This window comes from Amblyraja radiata, chromosome 12 (assembly GCF_010909765.2).
Source record: "Amblyraja radiata isolate CabotCenter1 chromosome 12, sAmbRad1.1.pri, whole genome shotgun sequence".
In the NCBI taxonomy this organism is placed as follows: domain Eukaryota; kingdom Metazoa; phylum Chordata; class Chondrichthyes; order Rajiformes; family Rajidae; genus Amblyraja; species Amblyraja radiata.
In genome coordinates, this window is record NC_045967.1 from 13,629,268 (window position 1) to 13,647,026 (window position 17,759).

Consider the following 17,759-nt stretch of genomic DNA (forward strand, 5'->3'; position numbering starts at 1 on the left):
TGCAGGTTAATCCCGACATTCTAACCAGTCAACCGATCAAGTTCCATTTAACTACTAGAAAACACAAAATGCTGGAGTAACCCGATGGGTCAGGCTGCATCTGTGGAAGGAATGGACATGACATTTTGATGGGAACTATTCTTCAGACCTTTCATCTCCTCCATCGATGCTGGATGGCCGGTTGAGTTCCTCCAGCACCTGTGATTTGCACACAATTCCAGCATCTGCAGTTCCTTGTGCTCTCATTTAGCCACGTCTGAGATTGGATAGCCATGTACCACAACCTGATAGCCTATGGCAACCGATTTGAAAGAATGGAGACACATTTCATGCTTCAACAAATGCATTTGCTGAGTATCTGCCACCATCAGAAGACAGGCAGAAGGAAAGCTCCCGGTGATCACCGCTGTGCCGTGCAAGAGTGGACTGGGCGGTTGGGCCGAGACAGTGCCACGGAGAGCCAGTTGGGCCGCACCGCCGAGAAGAAAGGGCGACATGGTGGGGGGAGGAGGCGATGCCACCGAGATCAAAGAGGGACCAACATGACTCCGATGAGCACTTTTGTAACCTTGTCGATACCAGAAACGTGGCGACTCTGTGTATCAAAGATCCTATAGCAAGCAAGATAGACCACTCCTTCTAAATGCAATGGGCTGACGTGTAGTACGCAACGGAGCGGAACGTGGGCCTTTTTTTCATCCATTTCAGTAACCCGACCCGACCCGACTCGCAGTGTAATCAGCGTTGCGAGGGAACAGTTTGTGTTAATAAATTATAATTCTGAAAATGAGGAGAAGATTTTTCCCAAATAACTTTTATTTTTACGAGGATGTTTCCGTAACCGGCTTCCGTCTCCGCACTAGTATCCAATGGGATCTTTGGTGCGGAGACGGAAGCCGGTTACAGAAATGGGGCGGAAAATTACCCATGAATCTGCCCATGACCGTACTACGTCTTTTTCATTGAGTGATCTATCTTGCTCGCTATAGGATTTTTGCTGTGTATTGTGTGCAAAAACAAAGTACTTCACTGTACCTAGGCATGTGACAATAAAGTTTCATTGAGTCATTGCATCAGGGAAAGAGAAGTAGTCAGCTTTTAGAGGAGGAAAGTTTCTTCAATAACATGTCAACCTTAAAAGAAATAACTTACATCATTACTGTATTTTTCAAGATATCCCAAGATAGTTTAGTCAATAGAGTACTTTTGATATGAAAATGTACGATACACGGTGTACCAATCAATGCACGGCGAGTTCTCACAAACAATAATGTCGTAATGTCATCAAAGTGCTGGAGTAACTCAGTGAGACAGTCAGCATCTCTGGAGAACATGGATTGGTGATGAAAGGACACAAAGTTTTGGAGTAACTAAGCAGGTCAGGCAGCATCTCTGGAGAATATGGACAGCTTGATGAAGGGTCACAACCTGAAATGTCACCTCTCCATGTTCTCAATAGATGCTGCCTGACCTGCTGTTACTCCAGCACTTTGTCCCCTTTTGCATCTGCATTTCTTTGTTTCTACATATGGATAGATGGTGTTTCGGGTTGGGACAGCTTCTTCAGACTGGAAAACCAGCCCACTAGGGTCTCCTTGATATCCCGCAGCTCTGCTCTTACTCCTCCTCCCCCCATTCGTAACAAGGACAGAGTCCCCCTTGTCCTCACCTTCCACCCCATCAGCCATCGCATACAGCATATAATCCTCCAACATTTTTGCCACCTCCAATGGGATCCCACTACTGGCCATATCTTCCCATCTCCACCCCTTTCTGCTTTCCGCAGAGGCCGTTCCCTCCAAAACTCCCTGGTCAACTCGCCCCTTCCCACCCGAACCACCCCTTCCCCGAGTACAGTCCCGCCCACTCCCCTGACATCAGTCTGAAGAAGGGTCTCGACCCGAAAACTCACCCATCCCTTCTCTCCAGAGATGCTGCCTGTCCCACTGAGTTACTCCAGCCGTTTGTGTCTATCACAGTTTCTTAGAGTCATATAAGAGTCATACTGTGTGGAAATAGGCCCTTCGGCCCAACTCGCCCACACCGGCCAACAAAGTCCCAGCTACACTAGTCCCACTTGCCTGCACTTGGTCCATATCCCTCCAAACCTGTCCTGTCCATGTACCTGTCTGTTTCTTAAACAATGGGATAGTCCCAGCCTCAACTACCTCCTCTGACAGCTTATTCCATGCACCCACCAGTGTGAAAGTGTGTTTCTCCATTTTACCGGTTCACTGAAAAATCTCCTTAAGGTATGCCTACTATGAAGAGGTTGTTGTACTCTCTCCGATGGGAGTCCGCGAGACCCTGTACCATTGCTCTTCCTCTGTGGTTCTTGCTGCTCATTCTGAAGAAGGGTCCCGACCCAAAATGTCACCTATCCATGTTGTCCAGAGTCGCTGACTGACCTGTTGAGGTACTCCAGCACTTTGTGCCTATTTTTGTAAACCATCATCTATAGTTCTTTGTTTCTCCAAGTCACATTACCAGATGATTTCTTCTTTTCAATTATTCATGGTTTAAGTGAATGGCTCAACAAAGTTGAGGAGTTAAATAACTTTCACGTGTCTCAATGCCAACATTATACTTTGAAGTTCAAACATAAAGATCCAGAAGAAGAACTGTTAGGAAAGGATTCATGACATTGACTTTTAACAAGTTTCCGATAGACAAAGGGCTGGAGTAACTCAGCGGGTCAGGCAGCATCTCTGGAGAAAAAGAATAGGTGACGTTTCGGGTCGAGACCCTGCTTCAGACTGAGGGTCAGGTGAGAGGGAAATGACAGATATGAAAAGGTAGATTGAATAAATGAATGAAAGGTATGCAAAAGGACAAATCAAAGCTAGTGATGATCAAGGAAAGGTGGAGCCCACAATGGTCCATTGTTGGCTGTGGAAGATAACGAGTGATACAAACAGTGAAACTCAGCAGGACGACAGTGAAACTAGTACGATGACTGGGGTGGGGGTGGAATGGAGAGAGAGGGGATGCAAGGTTTACTTGAAGTTAGAGAATTCAATATTCATACCGCTAGGTTGTCATGCTGTTCTTCGAATCGTGCTCAAGAACTGATAAGATCGGGAGGAAAATGCCCATCTCTGGGCAAAATGTCATCGAGAAGATGACTCACCGTGCGATGTTGAGAAATGGGAAAACTCCTTTTCTCTTCACATCTCCTGTGCTGTTGGTTGTGACTTGGGGTGGATGAAGTCAGAAGAGGAGCTGGAAGTCAAAAGGGAACCGAGTCATTGTCGAGATTTGTATAGTGTCATAGAGTCATACAGCATGGAAACATGCCATTTGGCCCAACATACCCACGTCAACCAACATGCTCCATCTACATAGGTCTGAGCCGTAAGCCCCGATAGAGGGGCAGCACAGATGCACAGTGGTAGAGCAGCTGCCTTACCGCGCAAGAGACCCGGGTTCGATCCTGACTACGGTTGCTGTCTGTATGGAGTTTGTATGTTCTCCCTGTAAACTGTGTGAGCTCTGGTTTCCTCCCACACTCCAAAGATGCACTGGTTTGTAGGTTACTTGCCTTGGAAATTTTCAAAATTGTCCCTGGTGTGTGTAGGATAATGCCAGCGTGCGGGGATCGCTGGTTTGGCATTGTATCTTTAAAAAAACACACCATGCCACTTCTCCACTAGTCCCACCTGGCCGCATTTGGCCCCTATCCTTCTAAACATGTCCTATCCACGTACCTGTCCAAATGTTTTTTTAACGTTGTGATATTACCTGCCTCAACTACCTTCGCTGGCAACTCGTTCCATATATCAAAGATAGACATAAAGTGCTGGAGTAACTCAAGAGGGTTCATGCAGCGTCTCAGGAGAAAAAGGATGTATGTCTCTTTGGCTCAGGACCCTTCTTCAGACCTATACCTACCACCCTTTGTTTAAAAAAAATGTTGCCCCACAGGTTTCTCCCCAGCATAATCCAGGAGGAGTCTCACCCCGGTCACTCCCTCATTTCCCCTCTCACGTCAGGCAAGAGGTACATGCATGAAAACGCACACCCCCAGATTCAGGGACATGCATTGATAACCATCCTATCAATAACTAGTGAGTTACTATCCACCTCAGACTATCTTGCACCAGACGTTATTTCCTTTACCCTGTATCTGTACCTGTGGCTGTACTAGTGGATGGTTCGATTGTAATCATGTGTTGTATTTCTGCTGACTAGTTAGCAGGCACCCCTGGAAGTTTTGCACTGTGCCTCGGTACACATAACAATAAACTAAACTAACCTTAAACTAAACTAAACGTATGTCCTCTGGTTCTTGATTTCCCCTGAGAAATTGTGGGAGACCAAACCCGAGGGAACGCAGTGATCGGGGGGAGGGGGGATGGGGGGGGGGGGGATGGGGGGGTGGGAGAGGGTGTGGAGCGGGATGGGGGGGGGGGGGGGGAGAGGGTGTGGGAGGGGGGTGCCCCCACTCCCATTGGTACAGAGCTTTTGCATTTTTCAGCTTGTAATTGTGCAATATGGTGCATACTGTAGCGAGGCTTTTAACTTACACTTGAATGCAATATTTATGCTTTAATAGGTGCAGCACATGAATGATCTTAGTATATTCATGTATGGAAATCAGACATTTGAATGCAATATTTATGCTTTAATAGGTGCAGCACATGAATGATCTTAGTATATTCATGTATGGAAATCAGATTATAATCAAACACTTGGCCCATGTTGACCAACCTGGGTCTCTCTGTACATCTGGGACTACTCTTGACCCTGACTCCAGTTGCATACCTTCTCTCTTTCCTGACCCTGAGTCCAGCCTTCCACCTGGCCCCCTATTCTACTCTGATCATAGCTGCTTACCTGCTTAGGTTCCCAGTGCTGAACACTCCCATTGTCCCAGCTTTGACTGCACACCTAGTACTATTCCAGACCTTGACTCTGGATGCACAATGGCCTTGCTCCTAGCCCCTCTGCACTGACAATATATCTGGCCCACACATAAAGCCCCATATCTGACCCCCTGTACTTAACCTATTACATTCAAGTCCACAGGTGCTTATCTAATGTGTTAATCTTTTATGGGGCACTTCACAGACCAAATTTTGTATAACAGAATTTGCTACATCCATTGCCTTCCTTGTTATCTAACATGTTAGTTACCTTGTCATAGAAGTCATCAATTGGTTGAACACAATTTCTCACTCATAAAATTACACTCACTCAGCTGTATGTATTCTGTTACCATTTCTTCAATTTCCTAACAAACTGTACTGAAGTCATTTTCACCCCCAATATTTTCAGTATTTTGCTGTCTTCCTCTCAGCTGACACTTTTCCGAAATGCAAAGTTCAATAACTATATATTTAAGCAATATTATTCTATTAAATGTGATCTTGAGAGTACATATTTTCTGTTGTATTCATAACACAACAATGATAAAAAAAGATCTTAGTTTTGATTGCACCTACCAGCATGCATACATTATTATATTACAGTTAATATGTACCAAGGGCAAATTTTTGTTCCAATGCTCCCCATTCCCAATTACTTTTACATTGAAGTGATTGAAATCCAAGTGAAGATTAAATGGCATCAGAAAAATAAAACCTCCAAAATGGATGATATTCATTACGTGGTTGGTGTCAGTATCAGCACAATTACTATATTAAACTTTGAATCTTCAGATGTCCTGGTTCAAGCTAAAACTAAAGACAAATAATAACCTCCTCACACATTCCCCTGCAAGTATCTCTGTCACTCCTTTAAAATATGCCCCTTCTTTGAACAAGCTCTTAAACATCATATCTGAATCAGTTTCCATCCGATTACACTCCTTGAGGATGTTCATCTATGTTTTCAATTAATAAAACCACAAGATTGGGGACATTTCTATTCAACCTGTCAAAGGATTTTGGGGGGTGGGGGTTAGAATAGTCAGTGAGGTAAACAAACATAATAGTTGAGTGGCAAATGACAAAAGTGCTACCTTCCCAATATTTAACTGAAGGAAATAATGGGTTATCGGGCTGTATGTTGTGACAGACAGCTTGACACCTTGCATGTCATTTAAATATTACACTTACCCAACCCCTGGATATTCCGGATTAATAAATTAAGGCTTTGTCAACTAATTACAAATCAGGCTAATCATAAATCAATAGCCAACTCCAAAAAACGAAGTACTGAGCATTGGGATCCAGACATCACGAACAACTGGCCTCAGTTCCCCGCTCACATTTGGCAGAGCTCTCTGTCTGAACCAGGGGCCACGGAGCATTTTTGAAAGTGAGGAGGCGGAGCGATCACTGATCACTGGCCTTGGCTAGGGAGTGAAGCAACCGAGTGGGGGGAGCGTGTGGGAGGGGGGTGTCCCACCCCCCCCCCCCCCCTCCCACGGTAGGCACATTTTGAAATTTGATGTATTAAAATCATGTTTTAGTGCATTGTAGGTCTGATTTCAATGTTTTTTGTTTGAAGTATTTTTAAGAGGTAACTTTTTAAGGGGTATCTTTTTCAACACAAAGGGTGGTGGGTGTATGGAACAAGCTGCCAGAGTAGGTAGTTGAGGCAGGGACTATCCCAACATTTAAGAACAGTTAGACTGAAACACGGATAGGACAGGTTTGGAAGGATATGGATCAAAAGCAGGTAGCGTAGCTGGGACATGTTGGCGGGTGTGGGCAAGTCACGCCGAAGGGCCTGTTTTCACACTATCACTCTATGACTACATTATACCTCCACCATGCACGAATGCTTCAAAATCAGGTGGTCGAGTTTTATTGCCATGTACTCAAGCATAGAAACAAAGAAAATAGTTGCAAGAATAGGCCATTCGGCCCTTCAAGCCAGCACAGCCATTCAATATGATCATGGCTGTTCATCAAAAATCAGTACCCCTTTCCTGTTTTTTCCCCATATACCTTGATTTCGCTAGCCCCAAGAGCTAAATGTAACTCTCTCTTGAAAACATCCAGTGAATTGGCCTCCACTGCCTTCTGTGGCAGAGAATTCCACAGATTCACAACTCTCTGCATGAAGAAAGTTTGTCCTCATCTCTGTCCTAACTGGCCTACCCATTATTCTTAAACTGTGACCCCTGGTTCTGAACTCCCCCAAAATCGGGAACATTTTTCCTGCAGTTACACTAAGTGAAAATCTAGCAGGCAAGCAGGATGCTTTCTCCAACCACCCCCATTTGAAGTCCACTATCTTCCACCATTTCTACCCAGTGCTTGGTACTTACTTCCAGCAGCCACTGGTTGTCCTCCAGGATGCACCGAGCCGCAGCCTGATCCATGCCAGTCACCTGGGTGAATTTGGCACAGAGACTCTCACGGCAGCGGCGCAATGCTTCCGACGGCCCGATACCCTTGCACTGAGGCTGCTCCCTGGCCGGCTAACACTCACCAGCCCGGCAAACACTCGCCAGCCTGGCAAACACTCACCAACCCGGCAAACACTCGCCAGCCCCAGCTCCACGTTCGCATCTGTCCCCGCTGTGCTTCTGCTTTCATCCCTCCCTCAGCCCCGGTTCTCCAACACCTGTGGCCCACGCAGTTGATATGAGTTTTGAAATTTTCGTTGATCACAGAATTTCGCACGACAGAGCATGAAAAATTTGTGATCAGCGTGAGAGCGTGAGAATTTGGTGAAATGCGTGATTCTCGCGCTCAATGCGTAAGAGTTGGCAGCCCTGGCCTCTATAAGATCACACCTCATCCATCTGTGCTTCAAGTATACAGTGTTTAGTTAAGGAAGCAGTGGAGAAGCAGTAATGGCTGTTCAGAGCTCCAGTAGAGGGGAAGGTGAGCCTATACAGGAATAGGAATGTGGGAGGAAACCAGAGCACCTGGGGAAACCCCACATAGTCACAGGGAGAACAGACAAATCCCGTACAGACAGCACCCATAATCAGGATCAAACCCGGGTCTCTGGTGCTGTGAGGCAGCCAGTTTGCTGCATCTTGTTCAGATGACAGCCCTTGTTGCTGTGCAGGTTGCAGGAAAATCTGAACACAATGGCAACATTGTAAAGACCTTGCGCCAAGTAACTGCATGACATAAAATGTGTAACTATGGAAACAAGGCTAATAGGGTGTTTCATCATCTGGGTTCTTTTTATAATCAGCTAAGTACAATTAAGATCAACTTTTGATTCCCCTGACAGTTCATCTATTTAGTCTTTGGAATATTTTGCCTCGACATTTGGAGATGAACATATTTGGGAGAATAGTCTTCAAATTGGGTTTGTTAGTGATTTCATTAATTATCTGCCTGAGGCAAATCGGACAAACAACTGGTCCTTTGAAACTTAAGATGCAAAAGAATAAATGTTTCATCATCATCATTCATCTGTAACTTTCTTCTTTGGCATCTCCGCTGATGCACTTGCCCAATAAATGTTATAAAGCTGCATTCACCATTGAAGGGCAAAAGGGCAAGCCTGGAGTCCCTTCACGATAGACTTTGTTATTTTTAATTTGGTTGTGGGATTAAGATCAAGAAGTTTGGGTCAACATTTATTCCCTATCTTGAGGTACTCTTGAAAAGGTGATGTAGAATAGAGACCGCAGAAGACAAAGAATTGAGAACCAGAGGACATGGGGAAGGGGGGGGGGGGGGGGGGGGGGGGGGGGGGAGATAAGATTTAATAGAACCTTTTTTACACAAAGGGTGGTGGGTGTATGGAATGAGCTGCCAGAGGAGGTAGTTGAGGCAGGTACTATGGTGATGTTTAAGAAACATTTTGACAGGTACATGGATAGGACAGGTTTGTAAGGACATGGGCCAACCGCAGGCAGGTGGGACTAGTGTAGATGGGATATGTTGGTCAGTGTGGGCATGTTGGGCAGAAGGGGCTGTTTCCACACTGTTATGGCCATGACTCCATGAGCATTAAGTGACTTGTCCAGCTAATTCAGAAGGCATTGGAGAGCCAGCCTTGTTGCTGTGAGACTGGGCTGGACCTCGGTAAAGAAATGGCAGATTTCCTGGTTCAACATCATAGACCTAATGATTTTGATGAGAATCCAAAGTCACCATAGAGACTAGATTTTTAGTTAATGAGTTAAAGTACTTTCGTTGTTGAGGTAAGATCTGAACTCACGTTTCTGATTCAGGCTTGGAGTGCGGGTTACTATTGAAATGATTATGCTATTGTAACTATTGCTCAGCTTGCATGGCAAATGGTTGGCATGGACTAGATGGATGAAATTGCCTGTTTCTGTGATGTAAGACTCTTAACACCAACTCTTGACCAGAAAAAGTTCAAGAAAACCTGGAATTCAATGGAATTAGTGGAAGGGATTTAATAAAAATAAGATTTGGACATGTAATTTTTTTTTTACTTTTTCTGCTTTGCTAACTCACTTTAATGCAACATTCCTGCAATGAAGCTGAATGCAACTCGGCACAGATTTAATAGCCATGCTTCGGCAGTGGATATATATGGAGTGTGCATAAAGCCAGACCAAACATGTCCCAACACAACATGAGTTGAGAAGGCAGGAAACTATCTGACTGGCGACACAAGAAACTGCAAATGTGGAATAAGGTCATAAGATCATGTGATCAGAGCAGAATTAGGCCATTTGGCCCATTAAGTCTACTCCACCATTCAATCATGGCTCATCTATCTCTTCCTCCTAACCCCATTCTCCGGCCTTCTCCCGATAACCCCCGGCACCCATACTAATCAAGAATCTAGCGAAGGTAGACACAAAATGCTGGAGTAACTCAGCAGGTGAGGCAGCATCTCTGGAAAGAAGGAATGGATGACGTTTCAGGTCGAGACCCTTCTTCAGAATCTATCTATCTCTGCTTTACTAATATCCATTGACTTGGCCTCCACGGCATTCTGTAGCCTTCTGAATCTAAATGCTGGAGGAACTCAACAGGTCAGGCACCGGTGGAAATGGATAGACGATGTTTTGGGTTAGGATCCTTCTTTGGACTGACTGGAGTAGGGGGGAGAAAAAGCTGGACAAGTGGTGGAGGCGGGACTAGGCCTGGCAAGTGATAGGTGGATACTGGTGAGCACAGGTGAGCAGGGTTTCTGCTTGAGGAGTGAAATGTGGAGCCGGAGGGAGGGATGTGGGTGGAAAGGAGGCACGGTGGAAGAAGGTAGGATGGTGGCAGAAATGGATGTGCAAACTGGGAAGGGGTTCACAAGAAAGGGGCAGGATATAAAGGGGAGCAGGCAGGGTTGGTAAGGAAACAGCCTTGGATGTTTTCATTCATAGTTTTAGTTTTAGAGATACAGTGTGAAAACAGGCCCTTCGGCCCACCGCGTCCGCACCGACCACGATCACCCGTACACTAGTTCTATCCTACATACTGGGGACAATTTGCAGAAGCCAATGAACCTACAAACCTGCACGTCTTTGGGATGTGGGAGGAAACCGGAGCACCCGGAGAAAACCCACACGGTCACAGGGGGTAACGTACAAACACCATACAGACTGCACCCTCAATCAGGATCAAACCTGGTTCTCTGGAGCTGTCAGGCAGTAACCCTACCGCTGTGCCACTGTGCCACCCTGATGTGGCGGGAGAAAGCTGGAGTTTGTCTATACTCCTTCAGGGTTAACTCCTTGAGTGTGCAACTCCTTTAAAGACAATTGGTGTGGCTGAAGTCTCACCCAGCGTAACCTGTGGAGAGAATCTCTGGATGTAGCAGTGCGAGTGTTGAGACCAGAAGTTGTCTAGTTACAGGGTCATGGTATGGAACACGAACAATTTTACCATTATAATTCCAATTTCTTGGTCCTGGATTAAAAGAAGAGTAAACAGACAGCCTACGTTGTGGTAGAAACAGCCAGTTGGAATCTGCCTTAATGACAACTTAAGACAAAAAAAGCACGAGTAACTCAGGCAGCATCTCTGGAGAACATGGACCGGTGATGTTTTGGGTCAGGGCCCTTCATCAGACGAAGGGCTTCGATCCAAAATGTCATCTCTCCATACTCTCCAGAGATGCTGCCAGATCTGCTGAGTTACTCCAGCACTGTGACTTTTTTTTGAAAACCAGCATCTACAGTTCCTAGTTTTAATATCAACTTATTTCATTCCTTTATACTTTGCTTGCTAGGTTTAGCAACGCTATATCATTTGATCCTCAAAGACTGAATATGTCCTGAATGATGGATGCGGCCTTCATAGCTTCAGTTAATGTTCACATTCAAAGCTCTGTAAATGGGACATGGTCATTTTGCACCGTGGAATTAAACCGATATTTTATAGAATTATGTGTTGCTGAATACCTCACATTTTGCTATAAGTGGGTCTCTGTATAAATACAATTCCAAAGGGGCGGACATAAGGGGTGAACAAGACCGCAAAGGCATATGGACAAAATGAAAATGGACAAGTCTGAAGAAGGGTCTCGACCCGAAACGTTTCATTCCTTCTCTCCAGAGATGCTGCCTCATCCGCTGAGTTACTCTAGCATTTTGTGTCTACCCGCAAAGGCATATGTTTGTTTGAGAAAGGAATTGTAAGGAACATAGGGCACAGCAGGATTGAGCCTTTCATATGAAGTTACTCGGTTGGATCCTTTTTATTTCTTCTCAAGCTCACAAGCATGACTGATATAATAAGGCCAAAACTATTCACCAAATACAGAAAAATGTACATTGATTTGCAATATCATTGGGAGGTCTATTCCTTGCTCCTAAATCAGCGAGGAAATTTTGCATTAATCTAAGGAGCAGCAATTGTAAATAACTTGACCATGGGACATGCAGGCTGGGTCATGAGTGAGCTGTAAATCTACCTTAGAATTAATTCTGGATCAGCAACATGTAGGTCACATTTGAGATCTACTGGATCTTCAACAATAACATTTAAGACAGTGACACACAGCAAGCATAGCCAGTGTTGAACAAAACCTTTCAGCTTCTCAGGGCTTTTCTTGTTGTTTTATGTTCCCCACCAAGAAGAACTTAATAATCATGAGGATAACAGAAATGCAGGTTCTGCTGGTACAGAGATATTTACTGGAAAATCTCCACCCAAAACATCACCTATCCTTTTTCTCCAGAGATGCTGTCTGACCCGCTGAGTTACTCCAGCATATTGTGGCTATCTTTGGTTTAAACCAGCATCCAGTCTGAAGAAGGGTCTCGACCCGAAACATCACCCATTCCTATTCAGAGATGCTGCCTGGTCCGCTGTTACTTCAGCATTTTGTGTCTATTTTCGGTGTGAACCAGCATCTGCAGATCCTTCCTACACGTTTCATCTGCAGTTCCTGGAGAGAAGGAACGGGAGACGTTTCGGGTCGAGACCCTTCTTCAGACTGAGAGTTGGACAGTGATTATAGAGAAATATAGAACAAATGAATGAAAGATATGCAAAAAAGTAACAATGATGAAGGGAATAGGCTATTGTTCACTGAAGCCTAGTTGAAAACGACTTACAGACAATGAGACTCAACAAGGCAGCTTTGAATCTAGTGCAATTACTTTGGTGGGGAGGGACGAAGGGAGAGGGGATATTAGGGTTATTTGATGTTAAAGAAATCAACATTCATTCCACTGGGTTGTAAGCTGCCCAACCAAAATATGAGGTGATGTTCCTCCTATTTGCGTTTGGCCTCACTCTGACAGTGGAGGCCCAGGACAGAAAGGCCAGTGAGGAATGGGAAGGGGAATTAAAGTGTTTGGCAACCGGGAGATCAGGTAGGCCCAGATATAATGGGCTATGGACCAGGCACTGGTAAATGGAATTGGTAGTGTTAAGTATCTGATGGTAGACATGCTGAAAAATCTGTTTCTGTGCGTGCTGTGTAATGTTCTGAAAAGATAGATGATTAACTTGAGGCTATATAATAAAACCTCACTTGATGCACAGTCTGTTAAGGTTTTAGAGGAGATTTGATGCTGGTTCACAATAATACTCTCTTGCATGAGAAAATATAAATATGACTTTTGAAATATTAAAAAAAAACAATGCAGATGTCAATAGGTTTACTTAATAATCAGAGTTATAGTCATACAGCATGGAAACAGGCCCTTTGGCCTAACTTGCCCACGCCGCACAACATGCCCCATCTACACTAGTCCCACTTGTCTGCGTTTGGCCCATATCCCTCTAAACCTATCGTATCCATGACATTTTGATTGGGTAGAAAATTAAACTATGTTTTTAACCAGTAGAGATCGAGAGATCTACCGCAAATGGCCAGAGATACAGAATTAACTGCAGGTGTTTTGGGACATTTGGCATCTTACATTCTAAGAGCTGTGAAAAGCTGTGACATGACTTCAGAATTAAGGGACAGAAGTTTAGGGGTAACATGAGGGGGAACTTCTTTACTCAGAGAGTGGTAGCTGTGTGGAATGAGCTTCCAGTGGAAGTGGTGGCGGCAGGTTCGTTGGTATCATTTAAAAATAAATTGGATAGGCATATGGATGAGAAGGGAATGGAGGGTTATGGTATGAGTGCAGGCAGGTGGGACTAAGGGAAAAAAGTTGTTCGGCACGGACTTGTAGGGCCGAGATGGCCTGTTTCCGTGCTGTAATTGTTATATGGTTATAAAATCAATGTTAACGGTTGAGGCAAAAGCAATGTCAACAATTGTAGATTAGTTTCGATAAATCGGTGCAGAGATGGGAAAGGAAGGGCATTGGGAATGGGCGACACGGAGCTAAACACCATCACATCAAACTTCCTGCTTTTGCGTCACAAGCTCTTGTGTTTTGATATGGAGATAAACTCAAGATGTTAATTGGAAGAAATGCATAACCAAACGCCTGGAAACTTGGCGGCACACCCGGTAACTTCCCTTTCCAAAATACTTCACTTTTTGAGAGTGGGACCAAGAAATCTTGAAGAAAAATGTCACAAAAAATAACTGGCGGACAGAACACTCCAACTTGCTTCATATTTCCAAACGTAGATGGGCAAGACACACTGAAGCCGTGTGCTTTTTCTCATAAAAAAAGTTTACAGGAACAATTTAATGCCAAAGTTGTAGACTCACCCGATGCAGTGCGGGAACCAATTTGACCTCCTGTTTGCGAAGTGTTGCTGGGGGAATTGCCTGTAACGTGCTTGGCTAGTGGGCTCTCCACCCTCTCCCACAGGGGCTGTAGTTCAAAGCTGCTCAATAGAAACACAAATAATCTACAATCCATGAACCATGTTACAGCAATTTCTCATCACCGATGGGGAAGTGTTTCTTTTGGCAACCAGAGCCAGCTCTCTTGATCTCACCGCCTCCGTCACAGGAGATATAGACTATTGAATGACCTACTTTTAAGTAATTATCCTACAAGTATTATCCTACAATTGAATCTGTGGAATTCATTGCCACAGATGGCGATGGAGGCCAAGTCATTGGGTATTTTTTCAATGGTACTTTATAAGTACAGTGAAAGTATTTTTTTTTGCATACGGTTCAATGTCAATCCAACAATACGTTATGGCACAATCCTACTAAAGGGCCTGTCCCACTTGGGCGACCTAATCCACGAGTCCAGAAGAGTGCCTTCGACCTTCGACCTTCATGCTCGAGGGCACTCTCCTGGAAAGCCTCGAGCTGGATCGACCGGCCGCATTGAAACCGCGAGCTGAATCGACAAGAACCGCGAGCTGCATCTACCTACCGCACACACACACACACACACACAAACACATCGCAAAGGTGGGGGCCATGGAAAGCGGAGGAGTGATGAAGAGGAAGGAAAACGGCTGCCACAGAGTACGGTAAATTCTTTAAAGAGCGCAGGGGGGGGGGGGGGAGAGAAGTGGAGAGAGAAGGGAGAGAGAAGGGGGAGAGACGGGGGAGAGAAGGGGGGGGAGAGAAGGAGTGGAGACACTTTTAAGAAGTATAATAAAGTTTAGCGGGCATTTTACATAGGTCGTGAAACTCCACTGTGCCAATCAAAATGCCCGGTCAGCGAAGGAGATTGCCTACGGCTGCCCTCGAGTGCCTGTAAGTAAATAGCGACCCCACTCCACTGCACTACAAGTGAACAGCAGATGGCACAATGGGCTAAGTGTTCGGCTGGCAACCGGAAGGTAGCCGGTTCGAATCCCGCTTGGAGTGCATACTGTCGTTGTGTCCTTGGGCAAGACACTTCACCCACCTTTGCCTCTGTGTGAATGTGTGTGAGTGATTGGTGGTGGTCGGAGGGGCCGTAGGCGCAGATTGGCAGCCACGCTTCCGTCAGTCTTCCCCAGGGCAGCTGTGGCTACAGAAGTAGCTTACCACCACCGAGTGTGACTGAGGAGTGAATGAATAATGCGATGTAAAGCGCCTTGAGTATTAGAAAGGCGCTACATAAATCCCATCCATTATTATTATTATTTTTAAAATCCCATGCCGACCAAATTTTACTCGCGGAAAATTTTCAATATCTTGAAAAAATATCTGGGACCTAGCTGAGGCCGCGAGTAGGCGGGAACCTCCCTCGAGCATGAAGGAGAGTTCCAGCCACCTCATATGACCTCCTAAGACCTCGTGTCAACCATGCTGCGAGTTTGAAGTCCAGGGCAAACTCGTCTAAACTCGCAGCTTAGGTCGCCCAAGTGGGACAGGCCCTTAAGTATAAGATAATAGACCACACTGAATCGGTATACAAGAGTCACCACATTTTAGGCAACATCTTGTACCCTTCAAGTCCAGTGGTGGAGACAGATGTGGCATTTAAGAGATTTATGGATAGGTATTTCAAAGCGTAGATTGACAGGCTCTTGATTAGCAAGGACGTCAAAGGTTATGGGGAAAAGGCAGGAGCATGGTGTTGAGAGGAAAAAATACATCAGTCGTGATTGAATACACTGACATTATCCTACAATTTACAGAAGCCAATTAACCTACAAACCTGTACAAATCTTTGTAGTGTGGGAGGAAACCGGAGCACCCAGGGAAAACCCATGCAATCCCATGGAAAATGTACAAACTCTGTAATCAGGATTGAACCCGAGGCTCCAGAGCTGCTCCACCGTGCAGCCCCAAATTCTGTCTGATGTCTTATGGTCGGATATTAACTAACTGCAGTTCAAACACAGCACTTAATGGTGGAAAAATGTTCCCTGGGTCACCAGAGCTGAAGGTGGTGTGGCTATTGTGTCCACTTGTATCCATGGGATAGACCACACAGAGGCGATAATACTCAAGCACTCATGTGGTCATGGCAATCATAAATACTTCATTCATAAATATTTCACTCACATTCATGGAGATAAAACAACATCTCACGACAGTCTGAAATTAACTGAACATATTCACAACAAGACAAAGCTTGGAAGATTACAATTTGTTGGCACAGTTTCTATGAATTCATGTAATTGGAGCAGAATTAGGCCATTCAACCCATCAAGTCTGCTCTGTCATTCAGTTATGGCTGATCTATCTTACCCTCTCAACCCCATTCTCCTGGCTTCTCCCCATAACCTTCGAAGCCCTTACTAATCAAGAACCCGACAATCTCCCCATTAAAAATACCCAATGAATTGGCCTCCACAGCCGTCTGTGGCAATGAATTCCACAGATTCCCAACACTCTGGCTAAAGAAATTCATCATCTCCTTTCTAAAGGTACATCCTTTTATTCTGAGGCTCCGCATCTACTCCATCTAAGCCTTTACTTTTCAATTTTTTCTTTGAAAAATACTGCTTCATATTTTTCAGAATGATAATCTGGTGCATTGTGCTTAACACAGTTGAAAGGAAAAAATACAACAAAACATTTTGAATTAATCTGTCACTTCTAACCGACACAATTTAAAATGACTGAGAACATTAGATATATACTAAATATATATTCAAATTCTGCTCATGCTATGTTGGGGTGGACAAGTGAGATTGATTGAAAATATATTAAAAAAACTCAAACTTTTAGGATCTGTGCTCATGGATGACAATGCTTACTTGGCACAGAGAAAGGGCACAGAAACAGGCCCTTCAGCCCATTGATACTATACCGACCATCAATCATCCATTGGACTTATCACATTTTATTTTATTCTCCTTACATTTCAATCAACTCCATCCCAATTTTATCACTCACTTACACGCAAAGGGCAATTCACAGGGGCCAGGATGCCGACCAATCCCAATGTTCGTGGGAATTGGGAGGAAACCGGAGCACATGGTAGAGCTACGGGAATACCTAATAGAATTATTTAAAATAATGAAAGGCATAGATAGGGTAGACAATCAAAGCCCTTTCCCCATTGATGGAAGATTGAAATACTAGAGGGCAGAGCTTGAAGGTGAGAGGGGAAAAGTTCAAAAGAGATGTGTGGGGTCAATTATTTTTACACCCAGTGGGGTGAGGGATATGGATCATGTGCATGCAAATGAGATTGGTGAATCTTGGGATCGTTTTTGGCGCAGATATAGTGGGCCAAAGGGTCTGTTTCTGTGCCCTGCTGTTCGATGTTCTATGAAATCACAATTCCATCAGTAGAAACATGGATTTTCACAGCAACAGGTTGTTCCACTGTAGTTAGAAGCATCTGTGAAAGCAAGTTCATTTTTCTACTTCTGAATAGAATAGAATAGAATAGTTTCTTTATTGTCATTGTAACATGAACCATGTACAACAAAATTTAAAAATGTCAGCCAGTCAGTGCACCATTCAAACATTTCTAAAAGCTAACGATACATGCAAGGTAAAATATTAAAAAAGATAAACAACTAAAATAAATATCATGAAAATAGCACGCATAAACACCCAACCCTACATCCTTCTGTCGATTTCACAGTGTACCACAGTCCCTTAGTATGTATCGCCCCTGCGTTCCTTGGCGGCTACATTTAGTGCCTTTATAA

The 17,759-nt window shown here is 44.5% G+C and overlaps 1 protein-coding gene across 3 annotated transcripts in view; it reads right to left on the reverse strand.

Moving 5' to 3' along the window:
- nrk (Nik related kinase) overlaps positions 1-17,759 on the reverse strand; it is a 266,045-nt gene that overhangs the window by 76,402 nt on the left and 171,884 nt on the right. For all 3 annotated transcript variants that reach the window (XM_033030272.1, XM_033030271.1, XM_033030269.1), the window contains exons 18-19: positions 13,960-14,078; positions 3,131-3,222 (exon numbers count right to left, since the gene is read on the reverse strand). In XM_033030272.1, coding sequence (XP_032886163.1) covers positions 3,131-3,222; positions 13,960-14,078 — 211 coding nt within the window. The remainder of the gene's footprint in view (positions 1-3,130; positions 3,223-13,959; positions 14,079-17,759) is intronic.